Source organism: Marmota marmota, unplaced genomic scaffold, assembly GCF_001458135.2.
Source record: "Marmota marmota marmota unplaced genomic scaffold, marMar, whole genome shotgun sequence".
NCBI classification, from domain to species: Eukaryota; Metazoa; Chordata; class Mammalia; order Rodentia; family Sciuridae; genus Marmota; species Marmota marmota.
The window spans coordinates 22,182-34,763 of NW_026000240.1; the positions used below are offsets into that span (position 1 = coordinate 22,182).

General features: G+C 36.2%; 1 protein-coding gene across 5 annotated transcripts in view; it reads right to left on the reverse strand.

Annotated features, from left to right (window-relative positions):
• Osbpl11 (oxysterol binding protein like 11) overlaps nucleotides 1-12,582 on the reverse strand; it is an 81,142-nt gene that overhangs the window by 3,114 nt on the left and 65,446 nt on the right. For 3 of the 5 annotated variants that reach the window (XM_048794495.1, XM_048794493.1, XM_048794492.1), the window contains exons 12-14: nucleotides 10,218-10,238; nucleotides 7,461-7,643; nucleotides 1,742-1,895 (exon numbers count right to left, since the gene is read on the reverse strand). In XM_048794495.1, coding sequence (XP_048650452.1) covers nucleotides 1,742-1,895; nucleotides 7,461-7,643; nucleotides 10,218-10,238 — 358 coding nt within the window. The remainder of the gene's footprint in view (nucleotides 1-1,741; nucleotides 1,896-7,460; nucleotides 7,644-10,217; nucleotides 10,239-12,582) is intronic. The other 2 variants (XM_015486788.2, XM_015486784.2) reach the window with 1 other exon arrangement.

Here is a 12,582-nt window from a genome sequence, read left to right on the forward strand (position 1 = left end):
TCTGCCTTTTGGATTGTAAAGAACTTTCCTAGGATCTAACTACTAATATTTCTGGTGTATTGGCCACAACGTGATGACGGTGCTGGTCTTGAGAGACCTGTGTGGCGGGTGGTTCACGCTGAAGTCCGTTGTGCCCCTAAGACCAAACAGGACGGCTCCACCAGAGAATTCTGGGATCTCCTTCACCTAGAGAGCCTGCGCTGGATAGAGCAGCTTCCAGCACCCAGACTCTCTGGAGAGTGGGACAAAATTCCTGTGTAGTCTCTGGAAAAGGTAAGGTCCCGGGACCCAGGATTACAGAAAGGCCTGTCCCTAAGGACAGAATGAGAGACTGATCACCTCCCAGGGCCACCTGTCAATTTATTTGTATTTTTAAAAATATTTTTTATGTATTTACTCTATTTACCTTCTTCCAAAAAATCATTTAAGGATGGCAATTATTTGGCTCATGTGACAAGGATTCCTTCCTTAACCAAACTAGTCAGGCTCCTTTGAGTTGTCTTCTTGAGTAAGCCTCAATCCTTGACCTACTGAGCCCAGTTTTAGCAAAGAATCCTGAGGACCAATTTACTGAAAATACACCACCCTTGATATCCAATTAAGCCTTCCCACTTCACTCTCAAAAATAAATAAGTACCTCTTAATAATTTTCCATCCATCCCTTCACCCCAACTAACTCAAATTCCCCACTTGTTACTACTGTTTTCAAAACTGAGTGCAATCTATCTTCTACTGCACTAATCTTTAAAATATATATATATATATATATATTTATTTATTTATTTATATATATATATTAGTTGTAGACATACCCAATACCGTTATTTTATTTATTTATTTTTATGTGGTGCTGAGGATTGAACCCAGTGCCTTATACATGTAAGGCAAACGCTCTACCAACTGAGCTACTTGAATAAAGTCTTCCTTCCTGTCACAGTAATTTCTCCTTCACAATAGCAACCACAAGGTTGTTAATTAAATCACCTGGTGGATAAATCGTAATTCATGTTGTTCCAAAAAGATGTTAGCTAATCACATTATAGAATGTTAGATTTAGAAGAGAAGACATGCTGTCTGATCACTTCACTTTATAGATGAAGAAATGGAGGCTATGGGAAGCTAAATGAATTGCCCAACTTCACCTAGGAAGGGACAGAGCTCTTTTCAGTATGTCCTCAAAGGCTGTGCCTTCAAATGCCTGCCCTTGTACACATTTTCTTTTTTGATCTTTACAATGTGCTTATTTACTCACATTTTATAGCTGGGGAAACTTAGCTTAGAAATGGCAAATGAACTATCCAAGGTACATTCTAGGGTCAAACTTAGCATATATACTACCTATTTGTGTTACATACAGGAAATTTGAAACATTCACTTAAGAAGATAAAACCAATAGATTCTAATGGGAAGTGTTTAATAGCAAATGGGGAAAAAATGGAAGATCCATCTATCTATCTATATCTCTCTATTTTATCTCTCTATTCTATCTATCTATCTGTCTATTTATCTCAGAGGGAGACTAGAGGGACATTAATTTTTAAAAATAAAATGTATAAGTTATGGCTCAGTGGTAGAGCACTTGCCTGGCATGTGTGAGGCCCTGGGTTCAATCCTCAGCACCACATATTAGTAAACAAATTAATAAAATAAAATTTATAAGTGATAGCAATTCAACAAAGCCTGGTAAGCCAAAGTTCTAAGCAGAGATATGAATTTTAGCCTGAATTCCTATAGAACATACCTCTTTAATAAAATATTTGGTTTTCCAAGGTGTGCCTGTTTCAGTACGGTGCCTTTCTTCTGTCCTCTGCCGTTCTTCCAGTGTTCGTTTATGCTCTGTGGCCTTATCAATTTCAGATTCCCTCAGAGAGTCTGTCACATTTTTCCATAATCGCCTAAAATCCAAAAACTGTATATTTCACATTTGTTTTTTAAAAGATAATTAAATAGGGTGATAGCCTCAAAATTACAATGATTTCTAAAAATTGCATTTGCTAAATCAGATCTGCAATTTTATGCCCATGAATTACCACAGTACCGACACTATGGCCCTAAGGTTGATATTCAGGTTGCTTTTGCTTCTTTTAAAATTAAAAATAATTTTCTTTCTTTCTTTTTGGTACTGTGGTCTAAGTTGCTGGAGTTGGCTTTGAATTTACAATCCTCCTTCCTTAGCCTCCTGAGCTGCTGAGATTATAGGGGTGCACCAGTATGCCTGGCCCATTTGTATTTTTGAACATGATGAAATAACAGGACTGGTTTTCAGTATTGCACAAAAGTCAGTGTTGCACAGTGGTCTTTGAGAGAAGCAAACTAATGAGGGGAATCCTATGAGTGCTTCAACTTATTGCCTAGAGAATTTACAGGCCATAGGGAGGGAGAAGTTGAAACCTTAAGCAAATGAAAAATACCAGAACAATTCTTTCAGGGAAGAATAGTCTGTTCAACAAATGGTGCTGGGACAACTGGACATGCATGCAAACAGCTGAACTCATTAGATCCTCATATCACACCACTGATAGAAATTAACTCAAAGAGGATTATAGACTTCAATGTAAGGCTTTTAACATTAAAACACCAAAGAGAAGCTTATAGGAGAAAATCTTTGAGACTTCAAGAGATTTCTTAGGTACAATACCAAAACCACAATTCATAAAACCCAATGATAATACTACCTTATCAAAAGTAAAAACTTATATTGAAAAAAACACAATAAAAAAAATGCTGAATGCAGTGGTGCATGCCTGTAATCCCGCAGCTCAGGCGGGTGAGGCAGGAGGATTGAAATTTAGAGGCTTCAACAACTTAGTGAGATACTAAGCAACTTAGAGAGACCCTGTCTCAAAATATGTGGCTCATGAAGTGCCCCTGGGTTCAATCTCACCCACCAGTCACATACAAAAAAGAAGAGTAGGAGACTAGGAAAAAAGTTGTAGAATACATATACAAAAAAGAATTTTAATCTAGAATTTACACAGATCTCCTACAACCCCAAAGGAAGACAGACAATTCAATAGAAAAAATGGGTAAAATATATATAAACACATTTCATAATGAAGAGAGATAGCTAACAAGCCCTTGAAAATATGGTCAATACCATTCATTAATATAAATTAAAACCATTTTTATTTCATACCACTAGAATGGGTATAAGAAATAATACAGCCCGGTGCAGTGGCGCACACCTGTAATCCCAGAGGTTCAGGAGGCTGAGCCAGGAGGATTGCAAGTTTAAAGCCAGCCTCAGCAACAGTGAGGCGTAAGCAACTCAGTGAGACACTGTCTCTAAATAAAATACAAAATAGGTTTAGGGATGTGACTCAGTAGTGAATGAGTGCCCCTGAGATCAATCCCCAGGACCCAAACAAACAAACAACCCCCCAACAAACCAAATAATACAGACTCTATTAGCATAGATATGGAGAAATTAGAACCTTAATACATTGCTGGTAGGAATGTAAAATGGTATAGTTATTTTGGAAAACAGTTTGGCAGTTTTTCCAACATTTAAACATAAAACTACCATACAACCCAGCAACTGTACGTGTAGTATTTATCCAAGAAAACAAAGTGTATTCACACAAATTTGTACAAAGTTTTCGCAACAATATTATTCATCACAGCTTAAAACTGGAAATGTCTATCAACTGCTGAATAGATATGTAAAAGATAATATATCCACACAATGGGATACACATAGTTTAGCAATAAAAGGGAGTGAACTGATACATGCTTTACATCACAGATAACCCTCAAAAATATTACGCTAAAGAAAGAAGGCAGAGCATAATAGATGGCATACTGATTATAGGATTCTATTTATAGAAAATATATAGAAAAGACAAATTTACAGAGATAGAAAGTAGATTAGTGATTACATGCATCTGGGGATAAGAATGAAGTTAACTGTAAATGGATGAGAAGTACCTTAAGGTAGGAGGAAAAGATTATAAAAATGATTATGGTAATGATTGTAACACCCAGGAAAGTTACCAATACAGTTGAATCTATAATGAAACAGGTTAATAAATTTATAAAACATATCTTTATATATGAAGTTGTGTTTTTAAAAAATGTGGAAATACATATCTTTATATATAAAGTTGTGTTTTTTTAAAAAATGTGGAAATTTTAATGTCAAAGTACATTTCAAAGTAAGGACTACTACTGACAGAAGAACATTTTATAATGATCAAGGATCAATACATCAAGAATACAAACCAATTATCAATGTGTATACCCCTAACAACAGGGTTTCCAGTAAAATAAAGTAACTTGCAGAACTGCAAGGAAAAATATTTAATAATAATTGGAATTCCAATAACTGATCTCAGTTGATAGAATAAATTACAGTAAGGATATAGAGAACATGAAAATTACTGCAAATTTGCTTGACCTAAGTAACATTAATAGGACACTCACCCAATATCAACAGAAAGCACATTTGTGTCAAGTACACATGAAACTGTTACCAAGATAGAAAATATTCAGGGTCATAAAACAAATCTAAGGGGCTGGGGGTTATGGCTTAGTGGTAGAGTGCTTGCCTAGGATGTGCAGGTTCGATCCTCAGCACCACATAAAAATAAATAAAGATACTTAAAAAAAAATCTAAAGGATTAAAAACAAATTTAAAGTATTAAATCATACAAAGTACATTTGTTATGGTTTGGATGTGAGATATCCCCCAAAGCTCACATGTAAGACAATGCAAGAAGGTTCAGTGGAAAAATTACTATGTTGTGAGAATCTTAACTCAATCAGTGATTAATTAATCCCTTGATAGGGATTCACTGAGTGGTAAACTGAAGGGGTAGGGTGTGGACGGAGGAGGTGGGAATTGGGGGCATGTCTTTAGGGTATATATTTGTATCTGGCAAGTAGGGTCCTCTCTACTTCCTAATCATGTGAGCTGCTTCCCTCTGCCACACTATTCTGCCATGATGTTCAGCCTCACCTTGAGCCTTGAAGAATGAAACTGGCCTTCTATGGACTAAGACCTCTGAAACTGTGAGCCCTCATATAAACATTTCCTCTGCTACAACTGTGTTAGTTATAGCGGTGAAATAGCTGACTAAAACAACATTCTTTGACCAAAATGAAATTAACTTAGAAATGAATAATGAAAAGATTTCTGGAAAACCTCCAAGTATTTGGAAATTATCAATAATATTTTAAAATAATTTCATAAGTCAAAAAAAAAATTTAAAAAAAAGGACCTGGGGATATAGCTCAGTGTAGAGGACTTGCCTAAAGTATGTAAGGCCCTAGAATCAATCCCCAGCACTGCAAAAAATCAGTCTATCAATCACTCATGAGGGAAACCAGAAAATATTTCAAAATGAAAACATCAAAACTTGTAGAATATAAATAAAACAGTCCTTAGAGGAAAATATATAGCATTAAATGTTTAAGAAAGAAAAAAAAAATGAAAACCAACCCAAGGGTTAAACTCTGGCCTTTTAGTACATAAATTTTTAACTTAACATAACAAGATCCAACTGTTCACTTATTATCTATTTGTGTCTGTTGTTTTCATGCTGCAACATCAGAGTTGAATATTTGTGGCAGAAGCCATCTGGCCCTTAAATTTATTCTTTATTATTTTACAGGAAAGGTTTTCTCACCACTGGTTTAACGGCCAGTTTAAGTAATTAGAAAAAATATTAGCAAATGATGACCAACTAGAAAAAAATGAAATAAAAAAGAGCAGAAACCAATTTTTAAAAACACTTAAAAATCAATGAAACTGCCAGGCACAGTGGGACACACCTGTAATCCCAGAGGCTCAGGAGGCTAAGGCAGAAGAATATGACTACTTGCATTTGTTTTATTGATTAATTTTATCTCTTCAAATGGTTTCTCTCCCCAGTGGGCATTTCTTTTTTTTTTTTGTTCTACTTAGTTGTATTTGATAGCAGAATGCATTTCAATTTATCATACACAAACGGAATGCAACATTTCAATTCTCTGGTTGTATACATTGTAGAGACGCACCATTCATGCAATCATACATGTACCTGGGGTAATGATGTCCATCTCATTCCACCATCTTTCCTAACATCATAACCCCTCCCCTTTGCCCAATCCAAAGTTCCTCCATTCTTCCTATGCCCTGCCCCCATCACAGATCAGCATCCACTAATCAGAGAAAACATTCAGCCTTTAGTTTTTTGGGATTTGCTTACTTCACTTAGCATGATATCCTCCAACTTCATCTATTTACCTGCAAATGCCATAATTTTATTCTCTTTTAATGCTGAGTAATATTCCACTGTGGTATATATACCACAGTATATATCCATTTATCCATTTGTCTACTGATAGGCATCTAGGTTGGTTGCACAGTTTAGCTACTGTGAATTCAGCTGCTATAAACATTGGTATGGCTGTGTCACTATAGTATGCTGATTTTAAGTCTTTTGGGTGTAGACCAAGGAGTGGGATAGCTGAGTCAAATGGTGGTTCCATTCCAAGCTTTCTGAGGAATCTGCACACTGCTTTCCAAAGTGGTTACACCAATTTGCAGTCTCACCAGCAATGTATGAGTGTACCTTTTCCCCCACATCCTTTCCAACACTTATTATTGCTTGTATTCTTGATAACTGCCATTCTGACTTCTCCAGTGGGCATTTCTATATCTGTGAATTATACTCTGCATTCTTTGTCCATTTTCCTATTGAGGTGTCCTCCTTTTTGCTAATGATTTGTAAGAGCTTTTATGATGATGATAGTAATCCTAGATTCTTTAATGTTGTTAATATTTTTGTTCAGTTTAGTAAGAGCTTTTATAATGATAGTAATCCTTTGATTCTTTAATATTGTTAATATTTTTGTTCAGTTTACAAATATTTGATATAATGCATTAGTTGGTAAGAGGTTTAAATGCATCAGATCACTTTAATCCTTTTAATTTAGATGAGAAGGAAGCTGATGCAAACTGGTACAGTGACTTATCCGAGGTCACAAATTACTTAAAAGGCCTAGATTAAGATCCAGAGCTTCTGAGTTTCCTGGATGGAAGCAAAGATAATGTACTGGGGCTGGGGTTGTGGCTTAGTGATAGAATGCTTGCCTAGCATGTGTGAAGCACTGGGTTTGATTCTCAGGACCATATATAAATAAATAAATAAAGTAAAGGCCCATTGTTGAGGGCCACAATCAAGTCAAGATGGCACCTGGCACTTTGCCAGGAGGAAGTAATGCCAGTGAGTCATTAAGATGATGAGGATTCCTTAATGACTGACTGCTGTATCTAGATGATGTTAATTAAGTTAAGCTGTGTGTAATTAGTTAAGTATATATACCTCTGCTATCCCGTAATAAAGCGGCTCCCGCTGTTTCAATCTTCACAAGTTGCTTGTCACCCCCCGGTTATTTTACCCAGCCAGACTGCGGCAGCCCATCAACAACTAAAAATATATATATTAAAAAAAAAAAAAAAAAAAAGGACGACATACCTAGATTCAAATGGATCCTGCTTCTCCAGCGGTCTTACTCTTTTCTTTGTTACGGCCAATTTAGTCAGGTCCACATACTTTGTCTCTCCATTGCTATAAGTGAACTCGAGAACACTATTCCATTCCCCTTGCACTCTGCATACCACAGTGTTGGTAATGTTATGCTTTACTTCAGCTGTAACCCTAGAAGCAGGCAGAAAATAAAGATATATTCTAATAAGTGATAAGTGATACTAAATTTATTTCTTAGGTTCTGAAGCCCAAGAACACACCCTGCATATTCAATTTAAAAAAGTTACAGAGCTCATTTAAATTAGTGGGCATCAAACAAACTCCTTGTAAATTTTATAACACTTTCCGAGATAATTTCTTTTCAAACATCAATTTTAGTCTTTAGATAGAATATTAGGCATCAAGGCCAGACATGGTGGCATACGTCTGTAATCCTCGTGGCTCAGGAGGCTACAAAAGAAGATCTCAAGTTCAAGGTAGCCTCAGCAACTTAGTGAGACACTGTCTCAAAAAATAAAAAGTGCTGGAGATGTGGCTCAGTAGTAAATTGCCCCTGGGTTAAATCAACAGTACCTGCTGCAAACCTCCAAAAAGAATAATAGGCATCAAACCACAGACTTCATTACCATAAATAAAGTATGATCTTAAACATTTCCTTCTGTATTACAGTCTAAAATGTTTGGACACTATAATCTATTCAATTTATTTTTACGAGTCCTATTTAAAAATCGGGAGTTCTGGATATATCAAGTTTTGTATTTAAACCAAATGTTATGGTTTAGGTGTCAGGTTTCCCCCAAAAGCTCATGTGTGAAACAATTCAAGAAAGTTGAGAATTGAAAGGATTGGGTTAGGAGAGCCTTAACCTAATCAGTGAATTCATCCCTGACCGGAATTAACTGAGTGGTAAACAGCAAGGTGTGGCTGGAGGAGGTGGGTAATTAGGACTGTGCCTTTGGGGTTTATATTTTGTCCGTGGAGACAACATCTGTCTCTCTCTCTCCTTCCTGATCATCACGTCCTGAGTTGTGTTCCTATACCACATACTTTCTGCCGTGATGTCCTGCCTCATCTCAGGTGCCCAAGAAATGGAGTTGACCACCTATGGACTGAGACCTCTGAAACCCAGAATCCCCAAAATAAATTTAAAAAAAATTTATTTATGTGGTGCTGAGGATCGAACCCAGGGCCTCATACATACTAAGTCAGCGCTCTACTGCTCAGCCAACCCCAGCTCCCCAGATAAACTTTTCCTCCTCTAATTGTTCTCATCAGGTCTTTCGGTCACAGCCCTGAAAAAGCTGACTAAAACACCATATAAACGTAATTTTAAATTAAACATATAATCTAGACAAATCAATAAGTATGGAAAATATAAAAGGATACATTAAACATTTTTAAATCCTTTGTCTAAAACAGAAAAATTAAAAATGCACTGTTGTATAAAAAATTTCACTATCAATATAAAACTCAGAGAGACCTTAAACACTGTTGTTCAATTTTAATGAAGAATTATCTGGCTGTTTAACAAAAAGACAGTTGTACTGATACAGCTCAAATGAAGGCTAGAATAGGAATAGGCCTAATTATTTTTTTATTATGGCATTATCGTTACACATAATTGTCGAGTTCTTTTCTTTTTTGGGGGTGGGGTTGGTACTAGGGATTAAACACAAGGGTACAGGTGCACTACCACTGAGCTATAATCCCAGTCCAGTCTTTCTTTTTTAAAGGCAGGGTCTTGCTAAATTGCTAAGACTAGGTCTATAATTTTTAATGAAATATTAGGACACAGATCAGATTAGATAGGGTTAGATTAAAACAGGGTCAAAACTCAGGCAACAATGGCAAAGGTTAAGATCTAATTAGTGTTCCAGAGATTATATGGTTTATCTGGTTTCAAAAGAGAACTTAATAGACCAAAGGCATCAGCACAGGACTCCTAATGAGCATTTGTTAGGTATAAGCCAAGAGAACACGAAAGACAAAGTGGAATTTAGGGAGCCCACAGTTTTTAGTCAGTTTGTATGCAAACTCAAGCTCAAAGAAGAGGTATGAAGAGATCAACAAATAAATGACCCAAGAGCCGAATCTTAGAGATCAAGGTATAAAAGGGCTTAGAATGCAAGAGCAAACGGAGTAATTGTAAGTCACTGGACACATCATGACTATCATCTATTTGCTTACATAAGGTGGGAACTTTGGGTTGTGCTTTGAGGTGTATGAACTTAAATAATTGAACTGCTAAGGATTTCTTGACAGACTGAATGTTTCTCATGATGTTCTTCCAATTCTTCTGATCCCACTTGCCAATATCCTCCACTTCCTTGAAAACTTATCTCTAACCAAATAGCACATGAGATGACACTGCACACACATGTTTTCCCTTCTCCATCCAACCCAGAATTACATTTTCAGAACTGAGGAATAATAATCTATTTCTTACTTGTCTTACTTGATCTTTTTTTTTTTTTTTAAAGACAGGGTCTTGCTAATGCTGTTCAGACTGGAATCAAACCATTCCTGCTTCAGCCTCCCAAGTAGCTGGGTCTACAGGTGAGCATGACCACACCTGGCTTACTTGATCTTTCTTTTACTGCCATTATCCTTATCTCTCACAAGCCTTTCCACTGAATAAATAATCAGGTCTTTGCTCATAAATGCTGGGTTATACAGTGCTTAGAACACATGCACAGCAAAAGCAGCACAAAGAGAACTGGGGAAGGGGTCAGAAGCCATACATACCAGAGGCAGGTTATGAGGAACCTGCAAAGGAACACAAGAAGAAAGAAGGACTTCACCTCAATTTACTAAAAACAATTCTTCACAACCATTTAATAAAGTGTTGACAAACTTCTATAAGGTACCAGAAAGAAAATTCTTTGGATTCTCAGGTCAGACTATCTCTTCACAGCTACTAAACTTTATCACTGTAGAATGAAAACATTCAGAGATATCAAGTAAAATAACGGACGAGGCTGTGTTCCAATAAATATGTATTTACACAAACATGCCAGACCAGATTTGGCTGAAAGGCTATAGACTGCCACCCTCTGGTCTAATTCAAAATACACAAAGAACTTCCACAACGATTTTCATCTAACTCATTTTACATACCAACATATTAATCCCTCTACTTGAAACATCTTTCCTTTCTGGTTATACTCCTAGAATATCCTTCAAGACTCAATTCAAGCACCACCTTTCTTTAGAAGCCATATCTTATCTTCTGGCCTAAGCCCATACTAATCATATGGTACTGTTATTCTGAGTTTGCCATACCCTCCCAAAAGACTATGTACTCTCATCAAGCATGGAATGGGTTTCATCTCTGAATGCCCAATTAGTACTTAGCAGAGTGTCTAGTAAATAGGTGTTTAATAAATGTATCAATTGATGAATGAGAAGATTAATTCTCAAAGAGCTTAAATGATATGTTCAAATTAATATCACCACCCAGAATGAGTAAGTGGGAACAAAAACATACACAAGAGGTTTCTGGCATTTGCTGAACATTTACAATAGGCTAACATGTTACATAATTTATTTTTTAAGGCTTATAACTATTCTATTTCTGTAGATGAGGAAACAAAGGGTCAAAAATTTAGATTAACGGCCCCGAATCACACAGCTAGTAAACAGTAGAGTCAGGATTTAAATATAGATCCAAATGAACTCTAAAGTTCAAGTCTTTACAGTACTTGGAGGTACAAGTTTCCTCAAAACAACTTGACCTCAAGACTGACATAACCATGATTTTGTAGCAGTGGTATTGGAGAATTATTTTACAAGACAAAGGGAAATTAGAGAAATACCCAAAGAAATGAAGTTCAGCTCTGCTCACAGCCAACCAACTCTGTCACTCTGCTTCTTCGTAGTAGTCTGGGCTTCCTGCCCAAACACAGTATAAAGTTTAGGAATTTAGGGCTGGGGTTGTGGCTCAGTGGTAGAGCACTTGCCTCACAAGTGTGAGGCACGGGGTTCAATCCTAGCACCACATAAAAACAAATGAAGGCATTGAGTCCATACACAACTTAAAAAGTTAGTTTATGCAAATGTTTCCTAATTTGGGGAGAAATGAGAAAAATTTCGCAATTCTTTAAAAGCATTACAGTCCAAGCAAAAAGATCATGGTATATGAATCAGAGAGACTAGTTCTACTGAGGGCCTTAAAGAGTCTCAATTTCCTCATCTATAAAAAGGACCTCTCCCTCAACAAGGCTGAGAGACTTTAGATAATGTTTATAAAAAAATTATTTACTTGTTTTAAGTATATTTTTACATGTGGCCACTCAGGCGACAAAAAGTTAAAGCTGGGATCAAAAGCTGTGGTTTTTCTGGCATGTCAACTTTGATATGTCTTTTCATGCTAGGCTCTGTGATTCTTAAGAGCAGCCATTTATCTTACCTGACAATAACTGGGTTATTAGTTTGTCTTTTAGTTTTATACATGACTGTTATGGTTTGAAATGAATATACTTCAAATAAATTCTACTCTTCATTTAACCATTGCTTTTGATAAGTATCTTTATGAAGGCAAGCATGATTTTAAGAAACAATTTGATCGAATGGCTAAGTATACATTATAAAACAGTTCTATAAACTTCCAAAACCAAAGGCAAACATTCAAATAAAGACATTAAAAAACTCTAACAGGTTGAGACGTTGGCTACCCATGAGAACTATTTAGATGCTAACATTTTAATACACCCACTATGAGGTAAGTTCTCAAAACTGGGGATCACTTATTGCAGAGGCAACTGACAGGTCCTCTTTTTTAAAAAAATATTTTTTAGTATTTTTTTTAATAGTTGGACACAAAACTTTTATTTTATTTATTTATTTTTATGTGGCGTTGAGGATTGAACCCAGTGAGTGCCTTACACATGCTTAGGTGAGTGCTCTACTGCTGAGCCACAACCCCAGCCCCTGATAGGTCCTCTTTATTAAAAAGATTCAATAATATCTAAAGCCTGTAAATCTTGTAACAATAAATGAGACAGAATAGAGAATGTACTATCCTCAAGATACTTACCAAAAAGCTAAATTTTAAACCATTATACTATTCATCGCTAAAGCGAGGATAAATGATAACAAAGCAGTTGCCTTC